The sequence below is a fragment of the Symphalangus syndactylus genome, chromosome 13, assembly GCF_028878055.3.
Source record: "Symphalangus syndactylus isolate Jambi chromosome 13, NHGRI_mSymSyn1-v2.1_pri, whole genome shotgun sequence".
In the NCBI taxonomy this organism is placed as follows: domain Eukaryota; kingdom Metazoa; phylum Chordata; class Mammalia; order Primates; family Hylobatidae; genus Symphalangus; species Symphalangus syndactylus.
In genome coordinates, this window is record NC_072435.2 from 30,493,140 (window position 1) to 30,518,347 (window position 25,208).

The 25,208-nt window shown below is 54.7% G+C and overlaps 2 protein-coding genes and 1 non-coding gene across 3 annotated transcripts in view; all 3 read right to left on the bottom strand.

The window, feature by feature from the left end:
* Positions 1–24: 24 nt before the first annotated feature.
* NOP53 (NOP53 ribosome biogenesis factor) lies at positions 25–12,377 on the bottom strand. The gene is made up of 13 exons (XM_055240167.2): positions 10,777–12,377; positions 9,606–9,670; positions 6,767–6,875; positions 5,944–6,143; positions 5,470–5,540; positions 4,448–4,543; positions 2,394–2,498; positions 2,134–2,316; positions 1,507–1,682; positions 1,220–1,286; positions 467–543; positions 325–381; positions 25–84 (listed from the first exon to the last, which is right to left on the bottom strand). Exons 1-13 carry the CDS (start codon positions 10,998–11,000, stop codon positions 78–80), a joined length of 1,437 nt encoding a protein of 478 aa, XP_055096142.1. The 5' UTR covers positions 11,001–12,377; the 3' UTR covers positions 25–77.
* Positions 1,081–1,189, bottom strand: LOC129461352 (small nucleolar RNA SNORD23). Its single transcript, XR_008650504.1, has one exon. It is a non-coding gene; the product is annotated as a small nucleolar RNA SNORD23 (small nucleolar RNA).
* A 1,306-nt stretch (positions 12,378–13,683) lies between the features above and the next one.
* Positions 13,684–25,208, bottom strand: part of EHD2 (EH domain containing 2) — a 29,119-nt gene continuing 17,594 nt past the window's right edge. Inside the window, exons 5-6 of the mRNA XM_055240164.2 lie at positions 18,945–19,109; positions 13,684–15,863 (exon numbers count right to left, since the gene is read on the bottom strand). Coding sequence (XP_055096139.1) covers positions 15,312–15,863; positions 18,945–19,109 — 717 coding nt within the window. The 3' untranslated portion in view covers positions 13,684–15,311. The remainder of the gene's footprint in view (positions 15,864–18,944; positions 19,110–25,208) is intronic.

Consider the following 25,208-nt stretch of genomic DNA (forward strand, 5'->3'; position numbering starts at 1 on the left):
CAAGCCACACGTGGAGCCCACTGATTAGCTAGAAGGGACTTTTTATTGAAGGGCGAGGCTCCGGCATCTGATGGCAGCTACAACCTGGGGACAGAGGAGAGGGGCTGAGGGTGGGTGAGAGGGTGCCCCGTACCCCCTGCCGACCTGACACCCCCTGCCTTTCAGTTTCCCTTTGGGGACCCTCCCAACCCCACTCTGGTGTCAGGGCCTCTTCTGGGCATGGCCAAGGGGGTGTGGCTCAGCCACTGGCCACACTCTGGGAGGGGCCCTGGGACTCGGTGGGAGAAGGGCTCCCTTCCTTGCGCCAAAGCCGGGTGGACTCACTGGATCTCGCGGAACGCCCGCTTCTCCACCAGCTTCACCTTGTACTTGCGTTTGAACCTGGAGCAAGGACGATGCAGCAATCAGTGCCCGGGGCCAATCCCAGATGCCCTCTCCCCCCACAGCAGCCGCGGCTGCCCCTTACTTGGCTCTCTCTCGAGGCTCGATCATATTCCTCCTCTGGAAGCTCTTGAATCGGTCTCGAAGGATGTTGCCCTCGGGCTGCGGGACACAGAGGGAGGCCTCAGCAGGGCCTGGCAGAAGCCCGGGGGCCTGGACCTCTCCCCGGGGTCCTGGCAGGGCTCAGCCCCACGCAGTCTCCCCAGGGCAGCCTGTGGGCACCAGGGACTCAGCCTGGCCCTCAGCTGCTGGGGCTCAGCGTTGGGGTGACAGCCACCAACCCACGGCCATCTCTAAGCTGGGCTTAGAGGAGTCACGGGAAGGGGGCTGGTGACGACACAGAAAAGGGGACAGCAAGCGCAAAGGCCAGGTCAGAGGAAGAAGGCGCAATCCACCCATAGCACAGCTGGCTGGAGCCCCACGGCTGGGCCGGCCCAGTGTGTGGCTGACAGAGGAGCTGGGCTTCCTCAGGGGCACTGGGGAGCCACAGGGTTGGTTCTGAGCTTCAGAAAGGTCCCTCTAGTCCTCAAGGTGACCGGGACTGCAACAGGGACCCAGTTGGAAGGAAAGGCCTTCTTAGGGTCCCAGACTCAAACCCTAGCCTGGCCCCTCACCCTGGGATCCCATCCCAGTACCCCGTGCCCTCAGCCCCTGAGCATTGGCCCCACTGGCCCAGCCCAGGGGTAGCCATGGTGTCGCCCATAGCCCCTGGGGGCACGGGGAGCAAGGATGGTGTCATCACTGGGCACAGGGCTCCGCAGCGGCACACAATGAGCACCTTCAGGGTCCTGAGCGAGTCTGTCAGCTCTGAGCTCAGCTGCACGTCAATGTCGGGTGCCTGGTACCTGCAGAACAGGGCAGGTGTTCAGAAATATCACCCCCACAGGGCCCAGTCCAAAGCCCCCTGCTGGAGAAGGGGCCTCTGAGAATGTGGGGTTTTATGGGTGAAGAGGTGGTCTCCCGGTGCAGGGGGTGGGCAGTTCCTGAACAAAGGCAGGAAGGTGTCAGGACCTGGGACCTGGCCCCCTCCCCAGCCTCTCCCAGAACCCCCAGTCTGGTTCTCACTTGAGCCGCCCCAGCCTTCGGGGCTTGTCAGCCTCGGCCTCCCGCCGTGCCTGCCGCTGCCTCCGCCGCCGCGCCAGCTCCGCCAGCCTCAGAGCCACCTGGGCCTTGATCCCGCGCAGCCGGAACAGCTCCTGGTGCCGCAGCTGGGCGGCCCGCAACGCGGCCTGCTGCACCCGCTGTGGAGACAGGGCAGGGTCAGGGCCTAGGCAAGTGCTGCCCACCCAGGGAGGCCTTCTCTCTACACAGGGAACTCTCCCTGCACAAATCTGCCTGTCCCCGGAGGCCCTTCCTGACCCCGTCCCCTTCACATCAGCGGCCGCTCCAGTGCCTTCCTAGCAGCTGTTTGCTGAAGCGCCCTTTGTCATCCATCTCCCCTGGTCTGTGGTACAGAAACCTCCCCCCACCCTGCCCCTCAAACAGAAGCGCCAGGGACCCTGTCCCACCCCAGCCCAGAGCCCTGCCTGGAAGAGGCTGGGAAATGAGTCTCAGCTGTGAGGATCCCAAAGCGCCACACGCGGGGCTTGGGGTGGGCAGGCTGCCCGCAGCACCCAGGGCAACCCGTGGGTGGGAGGAAGGAAGGAAGGGGGCGAGGCATCAGAGGCAGGCCCCGCCAGCCCAGGCGCTCACCAGCCTGCGTGCAGCCTTCTCCCGCCGCCACTGCTGCTCCGTCTTCTTCTCTGTGGCGGCCAGGCGGGCGGGCGTGGGACCGACCTCGGCATCCCCAGCCTCTGGCCCCTCGCCCTGGCCTGGCTCCCCCTCACCATCCGACTCCTCCAGCAGACCCTCGCACAGCTCCTGGAATGTGGACTCCTGGGGAGGCGGGATGCAGTGTCAGGGGTGGGGAGGAGGCCCGGGGAGGGGAGGGAGTGGGCAGGTGCAGGGCTCACCTGGGTGGCGGCCTGCTCTGTGGCAGGCAGGGCCAGCTGCCGCTCCAGCTTCTCCGCCTCCTTCTGCCGCTGCAACTCCACCTCGTGGGCCACTGAGAGCAGGGTCTGTGAGGGGCGGGAGTGAGGGCCAGTCCCTGAACCTCTCCTGGGACACTGAGACTCGACCCTCTTACCTCCCATCTGTCCCTCACCCAGTGCCCACAATCCCGCCCTGGCCCAGGCTTTCCTCCCCACGCCCCATCTACCAGCACACCCACCCTGCACAGAGCCAGAGGGCACCTCAAACCCTCGCCCTCACACCTGCTCTGCACATCTGTGAAGGCGGTCTGGCCTGTATGCTTCATAGTTTTTATTTATTTATTTATTTATTTATTTTTGAGACAGAGTTTCACTCTTGTTGCCCAGGCTGGAGTGCAATGGTGCGATCTCAGCTCACCACAACCTCGGCCTCCTGGGTTCAAGCGATTCTCCTGCCTCAGCCTCCCAAGTAGCTGCGATTACAGGCATACACCACCACGCCCGGCTAATTTTGTATTTTTAGTAGAGAGGGGGTTTCTCCATGTTGGTCAGGCTGGTCTCAAACTCCTCACCTCAAGTGGTCCACCCACCTCAGCATCCCAAAGTGCTGGGATTACAGGTGTGAGCCACCACACCCGGCCCACAGTTTCATTTATGTGAACTGGTCGGGGTGGGTAAGTCCCTGAGACAGGAAGCCTGGCGTCTGCCTAAGACCACACGAGATAGGGAATTGGGAGGTGATGGCTGACATGTGAGGTTTCCTTTATGGACAGTGAAAATGTTCTAAAATTGACTGTGGGGATGGTTACACGATGGTCACTAAAAGCCACTGAATCAATCACATACTCTAGGTTGACTGTATGGTAAGTGAATTTTATCTCTACGAAGTAGTTCTGTACAAATCTAAAAGCGAATGTCTGATCTCCACGCCCCCTCCCACATCTGGTCCAGGAACAGATGGCAGTGAGCGGCACCCTCATGCTTTCAATCGTGAGCACACTGCTTTTTTCCGCAGACACTTTTCTCTACCAGATGAGGAAGCTGCCTCTGTTCCTGGCTAGCTGTCTCCTTCTTATGAATGCTGAACACGATTAGGGCAAGCATCCTGCATTTACTGCGAACAGCTCAGCGTCTCTCCAGTCACACAATCCCATGAGAAGGGGTGTTCCTCGAGGGAGGGTTGTGCTTGTTTTTTGAGAGTCTCGCTCTGTTACACAGGCTGGAGTGCCGCGGTGCGATCATAGCTCACTGCAGCCTGGACCTCCTGGGCTTAAGCAATGCTCCCACCTCAGCCTCCCAACCAGTTGGGACCACAGGCGCTCACTGCCACGCCCTGCTAATTTTCTGTATTTAGTAGAGACAGGGTTTCACCATGTTGGTCAGGCTGGTCTCCAACTGCTGACCTCAAATGATCTGCCTGCCTCAGCCTCCCAAAGTGCTGGGATTACAGGTGTGAGGCACTGCACCCGGCCAAGGGAGGGGTTTTTGTCCCCTTTGTCCACAGCATCTGTGCCCAACAGATGCCGGCTAAATGCGCAGTGGCTCCAGCCAGACTTTCCCATCGCTGAGGTAGCCTCGCCCGTGAATAACTGTCACTTGGCTGCCAGTGTGCCACCGTGTCACCACAGCCTTTTGCATCTCTGTCCCACAGGCTTCCTGGAAGACGCCACGGTCTCACTCACCTCTGTGCCTTTGCAGCGCTGTTCCCGCCACCTGGAAAACCCACTCCCCTCCTCCCATTGCAAACCCCCTCCCTCAGCCTCTGCCTCGGCTCAGGCGTCCCCTCCTCCTGGGAGCCCTTCCTGACCCCCCAGGCTGGGCCAGGTGCCCCGTCTGGGCTCCCAGCCCCAACCACTCTGCCCATCACTGTCTGGGAACAGGTCTCTTGCACTGGACCGTGAGCCCCGTGAGGACAGGCCCAGGGCTGTCTGGGTCACTGGAGATCCCAGCACCACCCAGCACAGGGAGGAAGCTAGTGAAGGCCTGACTGAGAGGCAGAGCCCGCTGAGGAGGGAGGCCTGGACGGGGCGGTGTACCTGGTGGTCTTCAAAGGACGGGTTGTAGGAAGCTCCGGCAGGCGCCACCTCCACGGCGGGTGCCTGGGACGGCTTGGTGTGCAGGCGTGGTGGCCGCTGTGGAGAAAAGGCCGAGGCAGGGTAAGGCCGTGAGCTGGGGCTGCGGGTGACCCGGGACACAGTCGTGGGGCAGATGCTCCAGGCCTTGCCAGCAGTTGGGTGTGGGAAGAGCTTGAGGGGCATTCAGGTGACTCGAGAGCAAGACTCCGTCTCAGAAAAAGAAAAAAAAGACGCCTATGCTCTGCCACTCACGAGGCTGAGCCCTGGAGATTGTGAGCACCTGGGTTCTAACACGCGGGGTCCAGCAGCTCAAGGAGGAGGAGGCTGCAAATCCAAACTCAAACCCGCGACACTTCTGCCACTTGCCAGCACTGGCTCCACCTTCTCATGCGCTACCTCTTTAAATTCTCCCCACCGGCCCATGATCTAAGTACAATTTCATCTGTTTTGTTTTTTTTTTTTTTTTGAGACGGAGTTTCGCTCTTGTTGCCCAGGCTGGAGTGCAGTGGCATGATCTCGGCTCACTGCAACCTCCACCTCCCTGGTTCAAGCGATTCTCCTGCCTCAGCCTCCCTAGTAGCCGGGACTACAGGCACGTGCCACCAAGCCCAGCTAATTTTTTGTGTATTTTTAGTAGAGACAGGGTTTCACCACGTTGGTCAGGCTGGTCTCAAACTCCCGACCTCAGGTGATCCACCTGTCTCGGCCTCCCGAAGTGCTGGGATTACAGGCGTGAGCCACCATGCCCGGCCCTCATCTGCATTTTAGAGGAAGATACAGGTCGCAGAAAGGTTAGACCACCTTCCCAGGATCAGTCAGCATTGGAGCTGGGACAGGAATCCCAGCCACCTGGCTCCAGCACAGAGTTCTCGGCCACTGGGATGGAAGAGCTCTGAGACTGAGACTCTACTGCAGGAACACAGAGCAGCTCCCAGCCCTCCTCACCCTCCCATCACCCAGCACGCCCTTCCCACACGTCTCACCTTCACTCCTTTCTTCTTGGTCTGCTCCAGGAAAAACTCATCCTGGCCAACCAACGGCCTGTCCAGGGGGTCTGTGGATACAGCGAGCGGAGCTGCTGAGACAGTCCCAGCATGGAAGAGGCACCAAAGGTCTCCCCCCAATCCCTCCCCATTTCAAAAAGGTGACCCTGAAGCTCAGGCAAGGGAAGGACTGATTCTAGACCCCAAGGGGCCTTGATCACCAGGACAAAACTGTGTCTGGACGGGTTCAGAAAGTGGATGAGACCAAAGCTGAAGGCAGGAGCCTCACAACTCAGGAAAGGAAAAGCACGAGTGGGAAACGGCCGCCCCTTCAGGACGCGCGACTCTTCCGGGAGGTCACCAAAGCACCCACAGAGCACTCCCTTTCACATTGTACTCTCGTGCGGTGCACCACACACACAACTGCACATGGCAGTCCTGTCCCCATTCATAGGTGACAGCAGGGTCACTCACTGTCTGAGGCCCAGAGGTCGTAGAAGGGCCGCTCCACGGTGTCCTGGGGCCCCGGCTTGGCCCTGGCTGCGGGAGGGTTGAGGAGCCGGGCCTGGGCCCTGCGCACCTCCCGGGGCAGCTCGCCCTGCCTGGCCAGCTTCTCCCATAGCTGCTCCTTCCGCCTGAGCTTCTTGGCGTTGGGGACCTGGTGGGCGAGGACGCTGGTCGGGGAGAGGCGGCACAAGCGCAGCAGGTGAGGTGGCAGCCTGAACGGCAGCCGGGCCTCCTCCCCGTCGGGGTTCCTCCACCATTAAGGCAGCTCCAGCACCCCCTCTCCAAACGGTGGCGCTCCACCCCCTCTTCAGAGAACTCCTCTCACCACGTCTGTCTCCAGCCTAGGCCTCCCCTCTGAGCCCCAGACTCAACGAAGCAACAGCCCCGTCCTGGACATACCCCAGGCACCTCACACCACCATGTCAACACCAACCTCAGCTTCACCCGAAATCCCACTCCTCCTCCATATCCCCATCTCAGGGGAAGGCCAGCTGTCCACCCTGTCACCCACTCATGCCCAAGACCCGCCTAATGCGCCTCCTGAACACGCCTCCCACTCAGCCCCTCCTCTCCAACCCCAAAGCCCCCAGCCGGGTCCAGGCCCCTTCTCACCTGCCTCGGCCCAGCACCAGGGCACCCAGACTCCCTCCCTCCAATCTGCACTCCAAAGTCCAAACCTGACCCCGCCCTACCCTCCAAATGACCCTCACCTACCACCCCCCAGCCCCGGAAACCCTTTAGGACCAGAGTCTGGCGGGAAAGAAGGGCCCGGGGACGCTGGGACACTCACTCTTTGGGGGCAGGGACTTTGGATGTGTTCTCGAGGATGAGGTCAACCCGAAGGGGTTTCTTGAGAAGCAGTGACTTCTTCTGGACTTTGGTTCTCTTCTTAGTCAGCCCTAAGAGTGGGAAAGAGAACAAGTCAAGGCCTCAGGCCTACCCGCTAGCAAAGACCACCCACCCTATTCACCTCTATGGGAGCCATCAGACCTGAATCCCAAGTCACCCCAGGAGACTTGGAGGTCCCCAGGCTCCTACCTGGAGGTAGAGGCCCCTAAGGGTGGGGCCCAAGGTGCCCAAGCCCTGACCCTCCACAACCAAGTGCTGGGCCAGCAGGAGGCAGGCCCCATGCTGGGGACACGAAGAGTGACGCCCACAGACACATAGCAGGGTCTCCCAGACAAAGAGGGAAGAGGACCAGGCATGGTGGCTCACGCCTGTAATCCCGGCACTCTGGGAGGCTGAGGTGGGAGGATCGCTTGAGCCCAGGAGTTTGAGGCCAGCCTGAGCAACATATTGAGATCTCGTCTCAGGGGAAAAAAAAAAAAAAAAAAAGAAAAGGAAAGAAAGCAAGTGATCAGTTGACACCGAAGCCCAGGGAGGGCCACAGAACTGGACTTGGGCCCCAGGACGGCCACTTCTCAGCATAACTTCTAGTTCTCTGGTTTTTACTGCCTTTTTCCTCCCACAAAGGTACCTACGGTTTTTACTTCAAAAGCCTAACAATTAAAAGCAGTAACTCTATAGCAAAACACCCTAGACTGTGGGACCTCACACAAGAGGCTTAGCTCCTCCGTGCCCCCAAAACAAGGATGTGGATACCTCCCTCACTGGGCTGCTGTGAAGATGTAATCATTTAAGGCCCACAAAGCACAGGGGCTGACCTGCGACTGCTTACAACCACTATGATCTTTGTCCATGTTTTCTTACTGAAGTGGAACCTATAAACTGCTTCTCTTCTGCCCCGCAAAGAGGCTTCCCACTCACCAAAGCACGCCGATAACCACTTCCCCATCTGTTCATTACAGGCAGGTCAATGACTTACCCTTTATGCTCACACACCAGATCGACTCACTTCAGTCAAGGCTGACTTCTCTAATAACGACCCGCCCTCTTTTTTTTTTTTTTTTTTTTTTGAGACAGAGTCTTGTTGCCCAGGCTGGAGTGCAATGGTGCCAACTTGGCTCACTGCAACCTCTGCCTCCCAGGTTCAAGCAATTCTCCTGCCTCAGCCTCCCGAGTAGCTGGGATTACAGACATGCACCACCACGCTCGGCTAATTTTGTATTTTTAGTAAAGACAGGGTTTCTCCATGTTGGTCAGGCTGGTCTCAAACTCCCGACCTCAGGTGATCCACCCGCGTCAGCCTCCCAAAGTGCTGGGATTACAGGCGTGAGCCACCACGCCCAGCTTGAGACACAGTCTTGCTCTGTCGCCCAGGCTGGAGTGCAGTGGTATGATCTTGGCGCATTGCAACCTCCGCCTCCCGGGTTTAAGCGCTTCTCAGTAGCTGGGATTACACGCGTGTACCATGACGTCCAGCTAGTTTTTGTATTTTCAGTAGAGACAGGGTTTCGCCATGCTGCCCAGGCTGGTCTCCAACTCCTGACCTCAAGTGACCGACCCGCCCCGCCTTGGCCTCCGTGTAGGCCACTGCACCCAGACTCTAATAACCACTTTTCACCTGCCTATTGGAAGTCTCCTGTACCTCAAGGCAGCTCCTTCCACTCTATCTGGTCACTGAACCAGGTCCTCTCGTTTTCATTAAAACAGACCCTTTGAGTGATCTCACACAAGCTCCCTCTCTTGCTCATTAAAGCAGAGCCCTTCGCTTGCTTCCAGGCCATTCATTAGAGCAAATCATCTGTTCTTAGTTTGTTTCTCTATGTATGGAAGTAAACATTATTACTCATCAGAGCAATCCCTCCCTCACTCCTCATCTTGTTTCAGCAGATCCCCACCCTGCATTCTGGCAACTTAAGGCAAGCAAGTTAAGACTAGTGTGTTACCTGCTCACTAAGGCAGGTCCTCTTGTTCCTATTAAAGCTCATCTTGGCCGGGCGAGGCAGCTCACGCCTATAATCCTAGCACTTTGGGAGGCCAAGGCAGGTGGATCACCTGAGGTCAGGAGTTTGAGACCAGCCTAGCTGACATGATGAAGCCCCATCTCTACTAAAAATACAGAAATTAGCCAGGCTTGACCAGGCATGGTGGCTCATGCCTGTAATCCCAGCACTTTGGGAGGCCGAGGCAGGCGGATCACCTGAGGTCAGGAGTTCGAGATCAGCCTGACCAACACAGAGAAACCCTGTCTCTACTAAAAATACAAAATTAGCCGGGCATGGTGGCGCATGCCTGTAATCCCAGCTACTCGGGAGGCTGAGGCAGGAGAATGGCTTGAACTGAGATCGCACCACTGCACTCCAACCTGGGTGACAGAGAAAAACTGTCTCAAAAAAATAACAGTAATCCCAGACTGGGGTTCAGCAGCACGATCTCGGCTCACTGCAACCCACCGCAACCGGCAGGACTGATTTGTTTAAACAGGTCCTTGACTTGCTTTTCTTCAAGCTAAAAAGAGATCCTTTAATGTGTTTCTAACCTATTCATCAAGGCAGACTCCCAGCAGCTTATCTGTGCATGGAGATCACTGACATCTCAAAAGAAAAATCTGCCTTCTCTCCAGCTTGCTTTCTGCCCATTTGAGGTCCCCTTGTTTATATTAAGGTTGGCCTGTTTCCGCAGATATTTGCCTCCCAAGCCACATCCTTAAAACAGATCTCAGAGGCTATGGTAAGCTGGCTAACAACGTATAACGGCCATTCCCCACCACAAAAGCCTCTCCTCACCTTTTTCCTTGGAGCCAGTGTCCACGAAGAAGAGTTTTTCATTTGGGGCCTCTGACAACAAGCCACTGGGGGACAGAAATACAGAACATCAGCCAGAGATGTTAGAGACGAAAGAGATTTAACCTGGCAGGTCCAGCCTTCCTCTTCCGCTTAGTCAAGTCCCCCGCCACGGGACTCTTCCAGGCTAAGGCCTCGCCCAGCAGTTTACAGAACTTAGTACTTAGGAAGGACTGCCGGGCGCAGTGTCTCACGCCTCTAATCCCAGCACTTTGGGAGGCCCAGGCGGGTGGCTCACCTGAGGTCAGGAGTTCAAGACCAGCCTGGCCAACATGGTGAAACTCTGTCTCTACTAAAAATACAAAAATTAGGCCGGGTGAGGTGGCTCACACCTGTAATCTTAGCACTTTAGGAGGCTGTGGCGGGTGGCTCACCTGAGGTCAGGAGTTCAAGACCAGCCTGGCCAACATGGCAAAACACTGTCTCTACTAAAAATACAAAAATTAGCCGGACGTGGTGGTGCATGCCTATAATCCCAGCTACTTGGAAGGCTGAAGCAGGAGAATCATTTGAACCCAGGAGGCAGAGGTTGCAGTGAGCCAAGATCGTGCAACTGCACTCCAGCCTGGACTACAGAGAGAGACTCCGTCTCAAAAAAAAAAAAAAAAAAAAAAAAAGAAAAGAAAAATAGCCAGGCGTGGTGGCGCCCGCCTGTAATCCCAGCTACTCAGGAGGCTGAGGCAGGAGAATCGCTTGAGCCTGGGAGGCGGAGGTTGCGGTGAGCTGAGATCGCACCTACTCCAGCCTGGGCGATACAGCGAGACTCCGTCTGAAAAACATATATGTATATATACACACACACACATATTTAGGAAGCAGCAAGCTAAGGTGAGTGCATGGAACGTATTTACACTAAAAATTATTCATTGTTTACCTAAATTCCAAATTTAATTGAGCGTCCTGTATATTTATCTGCTAAATCTGGTAACTGTATCAAGCTCTCCAGCTTCCCATGCTGAGACCCCTGCCTATGCTCTCCATTTCCTCGATGGTTTCCGGGACAGGCGACTCCCGGCCCCCGGCCCCCGGCCCCCGACCCGTCCACGCAAGCACGCCTGGCCTTGCACCTGGACGCAGGAACCGTCCCAGCTCCCGGAAGTCCCGCCCCCCGTACCCGCTCGTGCGCTCCTGCAGCCGCACGTCTTCCAGGAACTGGTCAACCTCCAGCCCCAGCGGTTCCTGAGCAAGCCGCCGCCAGCCCCGCTTCTTATTTCTTGGGCCTCGCCGCCGCCGCCTCAGCGCTGGGTCCACTGAAGTGGGCCGCAGTCCCAGGAAACCAGAATCGGCATCGCTTTTCGAGCTGCGCTTCCCACCAACGCTACTGCCTCCTGCCGCCATCTTGTCAAAGGAAGAATTCGGCTACTGGCGTCCCAAAAAGCGCCTTTGCAGCGTGCGCGCGCAGATTTCCCACCCTCTTCCGTGACGTACTTCCTGTGGCAGCCATATTTGTAAAGTGACTGGAGTTGCCAGGAGGCTGCCATCTTGGTAAAGGATAAATGGCTCTTCCTTCCTCCATTGTTTACAGCGGGATCTGAAGATTCCTAACGGCGGCGGGTGGTAGGAGAGAGACGGGAAGGTTGCAGATTCTTAGCTTTCGCCCTTAAGCGAACACCTTTCCCGGCCGCCTGGGGTCTTTGCTCAAACTGATTTTTTTCTTTAATAGACAAGGTCTCACTTTGTTGCCCCCAGGCTGGAGTGCAGTGGAAGGGTAATGGCTCACTGCAGCCTCCAACTCCTAAGCTCAGGGATCCGCCTACCTCAGCCTCCCGAGTAGCTGCGACCACAGAAGCGTGCAACCACACCTGGCTAATTTTTTATTTTTATTTTTTGTAGAAATGGAGCCTCCCCATGTTGCCCAGGCTGGTCTCAAACATCTGGTTTGAACTGATCCTCCTTCCTAGGCCTCCCAAAGCTGTGGGATTACAGGCTCATACCACCGCTCCCGGTCCAAACTGATGTGTTTTTTTTTTTAAGAGACAAAGGTCTCACTATGTTGTCCAGGCTGGTCTTGAACCCCTGGGCTCAAGTGATTCTCCCTCCTCAGCCTCCGAAAGTGCTAGGATTACAGATGAGAGCCACCATGCTCGGCCTGATTATTTTTTAATCTCATTTTCTTAGAAAGTCAGAACCGTCAGTGGTAGATTCTGCACAACACACATTCCAATCTCAGAAGTGTTGTCCTCTCAAATGTTCCAATCCTAGTATCTTAGAAATCAAGTAACTTTCGGAATATCAAAGTTGGAAGCACAGAACATTAGAGGAATGTTAGAAACATACACTTTTGGCCGGGTGCGGTGGCTCACGCTTGTAATCCCAGCACTTTGGGAGGCCGAGGCGGGCGGATCACGAGGTCAGGAGATCGAGACCACGGTGAAACCCCGTCTCTACTAAAAAATACAAAAAATTAGCCGGGTGTGGTGGCGGATGCCTATAGTCCCAGCTACTCGGAGAGGCTGAGGCAGGAGAATGGCATGAACCCGGGAGGCGGAGCTTGCAGTGAGCCGAGATTGCGCCACTGCACTCCAGCCTGGGCGACAGAGCGAGACTCCGTCTCAAAAAAAAAAAAAATACACTTTTAGGACCCTGGAAGTGCAGACTCAGAATCATTCATCTTGAGCGGGGTACTTCACTGTGCCTCAGTTTCGTCATCTGTAAAATAATGATGATAACGGTACATCTGCCTCAAATCATGCAGAAGATTAAACATATGTAAAGCGCTTAAGGCTGCGTCTGGTATCTGAGTGTTAGCTATTGTTACTGCCTTGCCCTCTGAGGCTTCATCTTAGAATCAATTTATCTTTGCTATTTACAAATAAGGAAGGAAGCTCAGAGGCTCTTGGGCCCTGGCAGCCATTCAAAGGGATCCATGGCAGGGCGTGGTGATTCACGCCTATAATCCCAGCACTTTGGGAGGCCGATGCAGGAGGATCGCTTGAGCCCAGGAATTCAAGACCAGCCTGGGCAACATAGTGAGATCCTGTGTCTGCCAAAAATTTAAAAATTAGCCAGGCGTGATGGTGTGCGCCTGTAGTCCCAGGTACTCGGGAGGCTGAGGTGGGAGGATCGCTTGAGCCCAGGAGTTGGAGGGTGCGGTGAGCTGTGATTGCACCATTGCACTCCAGCCTGGGTGACAGAGCAAGACTCTGTCTCAAAAACAAAACAATCAAATCAAAGGAATCCAGGCCTCATAAAAGCCACTCTGGACTCATAAAGGAAAAAGGCACAGAGAGGGCAGGCGACACACGCATGGTCACACAGCGAAACTCAACTGGATCCTTAAGCAGAGCGTTGGAAAGGTGACAGGCCCTAAAGGTGACAGGCCCTGGATCGCAGCCCCGAGACCTGACGCCGGATCACCTGGGCAGGGATTTTGGCGACCACAGCCTGTCTGTTTCCTGAGCGTCCGCCAGGGGGCGCCGCGAGCCGCGAAACTGGGCCCGCGTGGGCGGGATGAGTGCGCGGCCAGCGTGTCCCGGGACGCCGTGGGTGTGGCCTGGGTGTGAGTGCGCGGGACTCGGCGCGCACGGTGCGCTGCCCAGCTCTAGCCAAGAGTCCCCGGGGCGTGAGCGCGCGCACACTCCTGGCAGCCTTTGTGGGCAAGGTCACCACTTCCCCAACCAGAAACCAGTGTGTTCCTGGTGTTACGCGTCGGGAGTTATGTACCCAGGTTGTGCAAGGGCACGTTGCCGGCAGGGCGGGAGCTGGGAGAGCACTTTGTGCCCGAATACACACAGACACCCCGCGCGCGCCCCAGGGCTTGGTTCCCAGGCCCCCGCCGCAGGAGGTGGGAGGGAGGGATGTCCCGGGGGGAGGGCCCCAGAGTCACTTTTCTTCGGAAAATATGCCGTTCTGGCCCCCAGCCCAGGCCTGAGTCACCAGGCCTCGCTGCATTGAGTCACGGACTCCACCCCGCCCCTAAGAGCACGGAAGGGGGCCTCCCCCCACCCCAAATCCTGCCCAGGTCTCTCCTTCCCTGGGGGAGGGCGGGCGATCCCTGTCCCAAGCCAGCCTGACTGCCACATGGGAAGAAGCCTTGGCTTTATTCGCTCTGTGGGGACACTGTTCCGTTCAGAGGCCCCTCCCAGCCACGGGGTGGGGGACAATGGTGGGCGTGGGAATCCCAGTGAGCATCCTGGAGGGGGCGTCGTCTCCATGTATTTTGCTCTTCCCCATCTTTTCCATGGGGTCCCCTCCAGGGTCAAGCACTAATACGTGGTGAAGGCAGCAAACTGCGTCGGGGTCCCTTTAGGGGTGGGGAGAGGGCTGTAGCACCAAGAACCCCCCTCCCCCACCCACGACATCCCTGAAAAGGAGACTAAAATAAAGCCCCGGGGCCTTTCTACATAGGGGTTCCACTTAAATATGGAATGGTGGTGGGCAGAGAGGCGGTGGCCCAGCAATCCTTAAGTCCAGACCACCAGCTGTGGGGAGGCTTCAAGGGAGCCAGGAGCAGGCTGGGCATTTCCAGCCAGGGACACGTGGGTGGAGGACGGAAATACCTACAAGGGGGTACAGTCTCGGAAGAGCAGGATGGAAGGGGCTTTTCTGCCTGCTACGGGATCCTTTTTAAAGAAATGGGTGTGAAGCCGGGCACGGTGGCTCATGCCTGTAATCCCAGCACTTTGGGAGGCCGAGGCAAGCAGATCACCTGAGATGAGGAGTTCGAGACCAGCCTGGCCAACATGGTGAAACCCCGTCTCTACTCAAATACAAAAATTAGCTGGGCGTGGTGGCGCGTGCCTGCAGTCCCAGCTACTCAGGAGGCTGAGGCACGAGAATCACTTCAACCCAGGAGGTGGAGGTTGCAGTGAGCTGAGATCTCACCACTGCACTCCAGCCTGCGCGACAGAGCAAGATTCCATCAAAAAAAAGAAAGACCGAAAAGAAAGGAAGGGAGGAAATGGGTGTGGACAGAATTGGGGGCAAAGACAAAAAAAAAAAAAAGGAAGGAAGGAAGGAAGGAAATAAATGGGTGTGGGCAGAATTGGGGGCTTTCCCCGAGCAAGGGGAGGGGCTGCGGAGGGGCCCATCTGAGGAAGCAGTAGGTGTGTCTCCCCTCTGAGCCCCCCATGGTCCCGAGACCTGAGGATGTGATGGAGCGGGTTGAGGGTGTTGCCTCGCTGGGCAGGAGTAAGCGGAGCAGAAGGGGGTCTGTTTATCTGTTAGTCATTTCAACCACAGGGCTGCTCACCCAGGGGAGGGGCTGGGGTCCTGCCAGGAATTAATGTGTGTTCGTGTGACTGTAGATGCCCTCTCCTGGGAATGTCACCTTCCATGAGGGCAGATGTATTTGTCTATTCTCTATGGTAATGCCCAGTGCCTAGAACAGGGCTGGGCACATAGTAGGTGCTCAATAAATATTTGAATGAATGACAGATGGATGGATGCCTGTGCATGCCAGTGTCTGTGTGATGTGCCTAAGTGAACGTGAGGCTGGAAGTGTGAAGGGTGGACAGAGAAGCCTTGTCCCTCCTGTGGTCTCCTCTAAATGCTTCCACCGGAGTGTCTGGCGGTAGTTGGGAGGGAGATCTCCGGTCCTTACAGCTGGGCAGGGAGGGCAGGCAGGGCGTGTGTGAGCCGGGGCAGGGATGTGCGTGCAGCCAACTGGAGCTGGGGAGCCACAGCAGGGCCATGGGAAGGGGGGCCTGCTCACTCGGCGGAGCCCTTGTGGCGTCGCTTGGAGGGTGGCACCAGGCGACGGGGCAGGTTGGTGGGCAGCCCGTGGCCCTCCAGCTTGGCCTCGATGAGGTGGCTGGCCAGCGCGAACTCCTCATCATCCAGCATGCCGTCGCGGTCCACGTCGCTGAGCTTCCAGATGCGCCCCAGCACCGAGTTGGGGAGCTTGGTCCCCACCATCCAGGTCTTGGCCTTGGAGCCGCTCAGCTTGCCGTCAGCTGGTGCCAGGTTGTAGAAGATCTCGTCGTATTTGGACTTGTCCTTGGTCACCACCCACTCGGCCTCGTCATCCGAGCCCTCCTCGCCATCCTCCATGGCCTCGTCAGGTCCCCGCTCCACAAACGGGCCCATGTGGGTGCCCTCAAAAGCGCCCCCCTGCACGCCCACCTCGGTGCTCTCCAGCTCTTCCTGCCGTAGCAGGGGCATGAGCTTGGCGATATCGTGTGTCAGCATCTCGTCCAGCGCCTCCAGCAGCTTCGGCTTCAGCGAGTGAAACTTGGTGAAGTCGTGCGCCATCAGCACCTCCTGTGGTGGGGGAGAGGGGCACCCAGAATTCAAGCGGCGCCATCCCTGAGGCCCTCAGGCTGCAAGGTGGTACCAGGACACTGGAGAAGCTCAAGGGGGCAGCTGTTGTGGGTTTTTTTGTTTGTTTTGAGACAGAGTCTTGCTCTTGTTGCCCAGGCTGGAGTGCAAATGGCATGATCTTAGCTCACTGCAACGTCTGCCTTCCGGTTTCAAGCGATTCTCCTGCCTCAGCCTCCCAAGTAGCTGGGATTACAGGCATGCGCCACCATGCCCAGCTAATTTTTGTATTTTTAGTAGAGACGGGATTTCACCATGTTGGCCAGGCTGGTCTCGAACTCCTGACCTCATGATTCGCCCGCCTCAGCCTCCCAGTGCTGGGATTACAGGCGTGAGCCACCATGCCCGGCCGTTTTTGTTTGTTTGTTTTGTTTTTTGGCAGGGTCTCGCTCTTTCACTAAGGCTAGAGTGTAGTGGCGCCAACGTAGCTTCCTGCAGCTTCCAACTCCCAGCCTCAAGCGATCCTCTGGCCTCAGTCTCCCAAGCAGCTGGGACCACAGGCACACAACACCACACCCAGCTACATTTTTATTTGTAGAGACGGGGGTCTTGCTATGTTGCCCAGGCTGGTCTCAAACTCCTGGGCTCAAGCCATCCTCCCACCTCAACCTCCCAAAGTGCTAGGATTGCAGGTGTGAGCCACTGCACCCAGTCAGGGTGGCAGCTCTTTACTGACACATGCAGAAGTATTTGAACATCTGAACAACCTGTTCTGCTTGGGCACCCACCACTGAGAAGATACTTGGACAACAAGGTCCCAGAGGCTTTCTCCTGTGCCCCAGAATTACTGGAGGGTGGGGAGGCTGGGGCCCCTCTGGTGAGTGAGAGCAGCGGCCCTTTGCCAGCGAGCAGAGAAAGACTTCAATATTTTCGCAACAAATATAGCTTTCTCAGAGCATCCACACCGGCCTAGAACCCTAACCGCCCTCTACCCAACTCCAGCTGCCCAGCCAGCATGCACAACATTGAAAGTTAAAAAAAAAGCAGGCTTGGGTGGCTCACACCTGTAATCCCAGCACTTTGGGAGGCTGAGGTGGGAGGATCACCTGAAGTCAGGAGTTCGAGACCAGCCTGGACAACATGGTGAAACCCCGTCTCTACTAAAAATACAAAATTAGCTGGGCATGGTGGCGGATGCCTGTAATCTCAGCTACTTGGGAGGCTGAGGCAGGAGAATTGCTTGATCCCGGGAGGCAGAGGTTGCAGTGAGTCGAGATTGTGCCACCGCACTCCAGCCTGGGCAACAGAGCAAGATTCCATCTCAAAAAAAAAGAAAAAAGAAATACACTTTAACATTCCATTTTAATGTGGCTAGTGGCTACCATATTGGACAGTGCAGAATGAAACATTTCCATCATTGTAGAAAGTACCGCTGGACAGCTCTGGTCTAGAAAGTGTTCTTGGCCAGGCATGGTGGCTCCTGCCTATAATCCCAGCACTTTGGGAGGCCGAGGCAGGAGGATCGCTTGAGGTCAGGAGTTCGAGACCAGCCTGGCCAACATGACAAAACCCCATCTCTACTAAAAGTATGAAAAATTATCTGGATGTGGTGGCACATGCCTGCAGGCCCAGATACTTGGGAGGCTGAGGTGCGATAACTGCTTGAACCCGGGAGGCAGAGGTTGCAGTGAGCCAAGATCGCACCTCTGCACTTCAATCTGGGTGACAGAGTGAGAATCTGTCTCAAAAAAAAAAAAGTTAGCCAGTCATGGTGGCATGTGCCTGCAGTCCCAGCTACTCTAGAGACTAGGCATAAGGACCTTTGAGCCCAAGAGTTCAAGTACACAGTGAGCTATGATCACCCCATTGCACTCCAGCCTGGACAACAGAGTCTCTGAAAAATATATAAATCAATCTCTAAAAAATATATAAATAAATTTTTTAAAGTATATATTTTATTTATTTATTGAGACAGAATCTCACTCGGTCACACAGGCTGGATTGCAGTGGCGCCATCTCAGCTCACTGCAACCTCTGCTTCCCGGGTTCAAGGGATTCTCCTGCCTCAGCCTCCCGAGTAGCTGGGACTACAGGCATGCAATACCATGCCCAGCTAATTTTCGTTATTTTTAGTAGAGACAGGGTTTCACCATGTTGGCCAGGCTGTTCTTGAACTCCTGATCTCAGGTGATCCACTCACCTTGGCCTACCACAGTGCTGGGATTACAGGCATGAGCCACTGCACCCAGCTGTATATATTTTAAATATTTATATTTTATAAATATAAATATTTAAGTCTCAGATAAATAAATGAAAATAAAATAAACAGCTTTTTTTTTTTTTTTTTTTTTTGGAGACAGAGTCTGGCTCTGTCCCCCAGGCTGGAGTGCAGTGGCACCATCTCGGCTCACTGCAAGCTCCACCTCCCGGGTTCACGCCATTCTCCTGCCTCAGCCTCCCGAGTAGCTGGGACTACAGGCGCCCGCCACCATGCCCTGCTAATTTTTTTGTATTTTTAGTAGAGGCAGGGTTTCACTATGTTGGCCAGGATGGTCTCGAACTCCTGACGTCGTGATCCGCCCACCTCGGCCTCCCAAAGTGCTAGGATTACAGGCTTGAGCCACCGCACCCGGCTGATAAACAGCGTTCTTAAAGAGACTACACTTTTCTTCCCCTTCCCAACTTCTTGCTGGCTGGAACGCAGACACAATGGCTGGAGCCTTCACAGCCCTTTTGTACCATGAAGTTCCTTGGGCCTGGAGGCCAGGCATGGAAGAGAAATAAGACAGAAGGGGACTAGATCCCTGGCTCTGAAAAGCACCAAACCAGTCCTGGACCACTTTCTGGGACTTTTTATGGAGGAAAGAAAGAAAAACTATCTTAATTTAGCCACTGTTATTTTGGGTTTTCTCTTCACTCCCCTAGCCTGACTCATAAAACCATGCTCCCATGGAACTATTTGAGGGAGGCGCTTTCCAGAACCTGCCATCCATCCCTCCGGCTTTTGAGGTCCCATCTCAGAGTTTCCAGAAAACAACCTTCCCATCACCCACCCCCAACACTCCCTCCTGGTCAGCTTCCCACCTGCATTTTCTGGCAATCAGGAAAGTCCCCAGGGGAGATGTGATGTTCCAGCTGAATCTTCGCAAAGATGACGGGCAGTTTGAGGATCAGCTGCTTCTTCTTGTTCTCCTTCCCAAACACAGAGGGCATCTCCTTCTTCAGGTAGCTGATGATGTAAGCGTGAACCTGTGGGAAGGGTTCTCACCTCAGCCTGCATCAGGGTCCACCAGGGGGCTTGTTAAAACACAGGCTGCCGGCCCCACTCCCAGAGATTCTGATTCACTTGATCTGGGCTGGGGCATGAGAATTTGCATTTCTTTTATTTCTTTTTCTCTCTCTCTCTCTCTTTTTTTTTTCTTTGAGACAGAGTCTCGCTCTGTCGCCAAGGCTGGAGTGCAGTGGCACGACCTCGGCTCACTGCAACCTCCGCCTCCCGGCTTCAAGCAATTCTCCTGTCTCAGGCTCCTCAGTAGCTGGGATTACAGGCATGCGCCACTATGCCCAGCTAATTTTGTATTTTTAGTAAAGATGGGGTTTCACCATGCTGGTCAGGCTGGTCTCGAACTCCTGACCTCGTGATCTGCCCACCTTGGCCTCCCAAAGTGCTGGGATTACAGGTGTGAGCCACCGTGCCCAGTCTTTTTTTTTTTTTTTTTTTTTGGAGACAGAGTCTCGCTCTGTTGCCCAGGCTGGAGCGCAGTGGTGCAATCTCAGCTTGCTGCAACCTCCAGCTCCTGGGTTCAAGCAATTCTTGTGCCTCAGCCTCCCAAGTAGCTGGGATTAACAGGTGTGCACCACCCGGCTAATTTTTTGTATTTTTAATAGAAACGGGGTTTCTCCATGTTGGTCAGGCTGGTCTTGAACTCCTAACCTCAGGTGATCCACCCGCCATGGCCTCCCAAAATGCTGGGATTACAGGCATGAGCCACCGCGCCCAGCCTGCTTTTTTTTTTTTTTTCTTTTTTTTTTGGAGACAGGGTCTTGCTCTGTCACCCAGCTGGGAGTGCAGTGGTGCGATCATAACTTACTGCAGCCTCAAATTCCTAGGCTCAAGGGATCCTCCCGCCTCAGCCTCTCGAGTAGCTGGAATTACAGGCAAGAGCCACTGTTTGGACAAGAATTTGCATTTCTGACAAGTTACAGGTGCTGCAGGTGGAGGCGCCACACTGTGAGGCCCATGGCTGCCTCCTGCTGGAGCTCACCCTGGGCTCCTCCTCTCTGCTAACTAAGTGAGCTCAGTCCCTCCCAGTTTTATTTTTTTTATTTATTTATTTTTTTTTTGAGACGGAGTCTCGCTCTGTCGCCCAGGCTGGAGTGCAGTGGCGCAATCTCGGCTCACTGCAAGCTCCGCCTCCCAGGTTCACGCCATTCTCCTGCCTCAGCCTCCCAAGTAGCTGGGACAACAGGCGCCCGCCACCACGCCCGGCTAATTTTTCTGTATTTTTAGTAGAGACGGGGTTTCACCTGTTAGCCAGGATGGTCTCGATCTCCTGACCTCGTGATCCGCCCGCCTCGGCCTCCCAAAGTGCTGGGATTACAGGTGTGAGCCACCGCGCCCGGCAGTCCCTCCCAGTTTTAAACATCCCTCCAAGAGGTCCACTCCCGAATCTGCATACCAGCCTAAGCCTCTCCCTCCAGCTTAGGACTCAGAGCTAATTGCCTTGTCAACATTCCTGGACAGCTGCATCCCAGGATGCCCTAAGTGGAATTTGAGCCTAGCCCCCAGAGCTGTGTCGCCCTCAGCTGTGCCCATCTCTGGAAAGGGCATCCCCAGCCCTGGCTTCCCAGTTGAGGCCAGAAATCTAGAAATTTTATTTATTTATTTATTTTTTGAGACGGAGTCTCACTCTGTCACCCAGGCTGGAGTACAGTGGCGCGACCTCGGCTCACTGCAACCTCCACCTCTGGGTTCAAGCAATCCTCCTGCCTTAGCCTCCCGAGTAGCTGGGATTACAGGCACGTGCCACCATGCCTGGCCAATTTTTGTATGTTTAGTAGAGACTGGGTTTCCCCATGCTGGCCAGACTGGTCTCGAACCCCTGACCTCAAGTGATCCACCCGCCTCGGCCTCCTAAAGTGCTGGGATGACAGGCGGGAGCCACTGTGTCTGGCTCTAGAAATCACTTTTATTTTTCTTTTTGAGACGGAGTCTCACTCTGTTGTCCAGGGTGGAGTGCAATGGCATGATCTTGGCTCACTGCAACCTCCACTTCCTGGGTTCAAGCGATCCTCCTGCCTCTACCTCCCGAGTAGCTGGGATTACAGGTGCCTGCCACCGCTAATTTTTGTATTTTTAGTCGAGAGGGGTTTTCACCATGTTGGCCAGGCTGGTCTCAAACTCCTGACCTCAAATGATCTGCCTGCCTCAGCCTCCCAAAGTGCTGCATTACAGGCGGGAGCCACGGTGCCCAGCTCTTGAAATCATTATTGATTTGATATTTGATTCTTCCTCCTGTTTAGAAGCCACATCCAACCTATCAATGAGTCCTTTTTGCCTCCTGCTATGTCTCTCCCTCTCTCCCCTACTTTTCTTTTCTTTTTTTTTTTTTAGACAGGGTCTGGCTGTATCCCCCAGGCTGGAGTGCAGTGGCACAATCTCAGCTCAGTGCAACCTCCACCTTCCCGGCTCAATCCATCCTCCCACCTCAGCCTCCTGAGTAGCTGGGACTACAGGCACCCGCCACTACACCCAGCCTCTCCCCTACTTCTCATTTCTCTCCACCTCAGTGGCCACCATGTCCATTCAAGAGTCATCCCCTCCTGCCTGGGGAGATACCCAAGTGGCCCGACAGGTCTCCCAGCTCCCCATCCTGCCCCAATAACCCTTCCTCCATGCAGCAGTGGCCTGAGAGGACATTTTTAGGGAAGGAACACGAGCCCATGAGATGCTGCTCATAACTCTCAATTTGCTTATTCAAGTTCAAAATTTCTACCGAAGCTGACAAGGCCCTACAGCAGCAATTCACGAAGTGTGGTCCAGGGAAACCCAGGGGTCCTCAAGATCCTTTCAGGGGTTCCTATGGTCAAAATTATTTTAATAACAATACTAAGACATTATTCACTTTTTGCTTTCTTTGCTCTTATTTCCTCCCAAATGGACAGTGGATTTTTTTTTTTTTTTTTGAGACAGTCTTGCTCTGTCACCCAGGCTGGAGTGCAGTGGTGCAAATAATGACTTGATTTATTTGTTTATTTATTTGTTATTTTTTATTTTTTGAGACAGAGTCTCGCTTTGTCCCCCCGGCTGGGGTGCAGTGGCTTAGTCTCGGCTCATTGCAACCTCCACCTCCCAGGTTCACGCCATTCTCCTGCCTCAGCCTCCCAAGTAGCTGGGACTACAGGCGCCCGCCACCACGCTAATTTTTGTATTTTTAGTAGAGACTGGGTTCCACCATGTTGGCCAGGATGGTCTCGATCTTTTGACCTCGTGATCCACCCGCCTCAGCCTTCCAAAATGCTGAGATTACAGGTGTGAACTACCGCGCCCGGCCTAATGACTTGATTTATTAATCTTCTCAAGAGGCTGAGATGGGAGGATCACTGAAGCCGGGGACGTCAAGGCTGCAGTGAGCCACGATCACTCCACTGCACTCCAGCCTGGGTGACAGAGCAAGACACTGTCTCAAAAAAAGAGAAAAAGAAAAAAAAAGAAGGGCTGGAAACTTGTCTGTTCCCTCCATCTCCAGCATCAGTACGATGTGTACAGAAAGCACTCAGGAAATATTTGTGGAATAAACCAATGAACTTGAGAACCTTTGAAACACCGTCTTTTTTTGTTTTGTTTTGTTTTTTGAGATGGAGTTTTACTCTCATTGCCCAGGCTGGAGTGCAATGGCGCAATCTTGTCTCACTGCAACCTCTGCCTCCTGGGTTCAAGCGATTCTCCTGCCTCAGCCTCCTGAGTAGCTGGGATCACAGGTATGTACCACCATTCCCAGCTAATTTTATATTTTTAGTAGAGATGGGGTTTCTCCATGTTGGTCAGGCTGGTCTCGAACTCCTGATCTCAGATGATCCACCCGCCTCGGCCTCCCAAAGTGCTGGGATTACAGGCGTGAGCCACCACACCCAGTCCACAATCTTATAAATTATCGAAAAATAAACAAGGAGAGCAGAATAATATTGGTATGTCTATATTTTATAGGAAGCTCAAAAATTAAATATTGCTCATGCCTATAATCCCAGCACTTTGGGAGGCCAAGGGGGGAGGATCACTTGAGGCCAGGAGTTCAAGACCAGCCTGGGCAACATAGCAAGACTTGGCTTCTACAAAAAATTTTTAAAACTAGTTGGGCATAGTGGCGCGCGCCTATAGTCCCAGTGAATTGCGGGGGCTGAGGAGGGAGGATCACTTGAGTCCAAAGGTTTGAGACTGCAGTGAGCTATGATGTCGCCACTGCACTCCAGCCTGGGCGACACAGTGAGCCTTTGTCTCCAAAAAAATGAATAAATAGGCCAGGCGTGGTGGCTCATGCCTGTAATCCCAGCACTTTGGGAGGCCGAAGTGAGCCGATCACCTGAGGTCAGGAGTTAGAGACCAGCCTGGACAACATGGTGAAACGCTGTCTCTACTAAAAATACAAAAATTAGCTGGGCATGATGGTGCACACCTATAATCCAAGCTACGTGGGAGGCTGAGGCAGGAGGATGACTTGAACCTGGGAGGTGGAGGTTGCAGTGAGCTGAGACTGTGCCATTGCACCAGCCTGGGCAACAGAGTGAGACTCAGTCTCAAAAAAAAGAAAAAAAAGAACAAATAAGTGCTTTTATAAAATGCAGTATATCTGGAAAGAGACACAAGAAACTACTTATGGGGGTTGCCTCTAGGAAAGAGGCCCTGGGAGCTGGTGGGGTGAGGTATGGGAGAATCATGTCTGATAAAGTATGAATGCCTTTCCATGAGATAATCTTAAACGTTCAATAAAAAAGACTTGTTAAAAAATTCTTTTAGGCCAGCTGCAGTGGCTCACGCCTATAATCCCAACACTTTGGGAGGCTGAGGCCAGCGGATCACCTGAGGTCAGGATTTTGAGACTAGCCTGGCCAACATGGTGAGAGCCCCCCATCTCTACTAAAAACACAAAAATTAGCCAGGTGTGGTGGCACCTGCGTGTAGTCCCAGCTACTTGGAAAGCTGAGGCGCAAGAATCACTTTAACCTGGGAGGCAGAGGTTGCAGTGAGCCAAGATCATGCCACTGCTCTCCAGCCTGGGTGACAGAGAGAGACTCCATCTAAAAAAAAAAAACATATATATATATATATTTTAAAGAATCACAGATTTAGAATGCTGAGAACATTGGTGGTCCCTGACTGGTTCTAAATCCTCATCTCTTCCACCCTCCACCACCACCCTGTCTCCAGCCCCGTTAGGCTCTCAGTTCAAACACATCAAGTATATGGCTGCCCCAGGGCCTTTGCACATGCTGTTCTCACTGCATGGACTGCTCTTCCACCCAATCGCCACTCGGCTCACCCCTTCCTCTCCTTCAGACTGCTCTAAAATAGTCCCTCGCCAGTCCCTCTTTCCTCCGCTTCATTTTTCTTCATAACCATTGATTTGTTTAATGTTTGCTTCCCCACTAAAAAGTAATTCTATGAGAAAAGGAATTTATCTTTGTTCCCTGCTGTATCCCCAGAGCCTAGAAGAGTGCCACATGTGCTCGGCAACTGCTGAATGAATGTCACTGGGCCACTGCAGAGAATGTGGTCTGAAGGTTCAGGGCATCTTGGCGTCTTTAGAATCACACCCTCCCAAGATCTTGGCCTTACATATCACAGCATCATAAAATCGCCCCTTCTAACAGCTATCGCTTCAGCCAAAGGACCTAAAGCCAGAGGATTCGTCCACACCCTCCATCGTACAGATGGGAAACTGAGGCACTGGGAGGAGGGTGAATGCCTCCTCCCAGAAAGTCCGGGAAGGCCTGGTATCTTTGGAGGAGAGCATGAGGAGAGGTTAACAGTATGGCTATTGTTGGTGACGACCAAGTGTGGCGGACTCATATGTGAGGAGTAGGGGTGGGGGTGCGACACGGGGCAAAGGAGGGGCAGTGAGCCTTGGTCACAGCGGACCCTGAATCCCATGCTCTTGTGTCCTGAACGGCACTGGGGAGCCATGGATGAACCTGCAGGAAGAGGGGGAAGGAGTGCCTAAGGGTCTGAAGGACCAATCAGGGCAGGGGTGTGGCCGGGCTGGGGGCGGGGCCTGTGAGAGCGGGCCAATGGAGCCAGGGGGCAGGACCGAAGGGCGGCTCCGTAGGGACCAAAGGAGGGGAGGCGGGAGG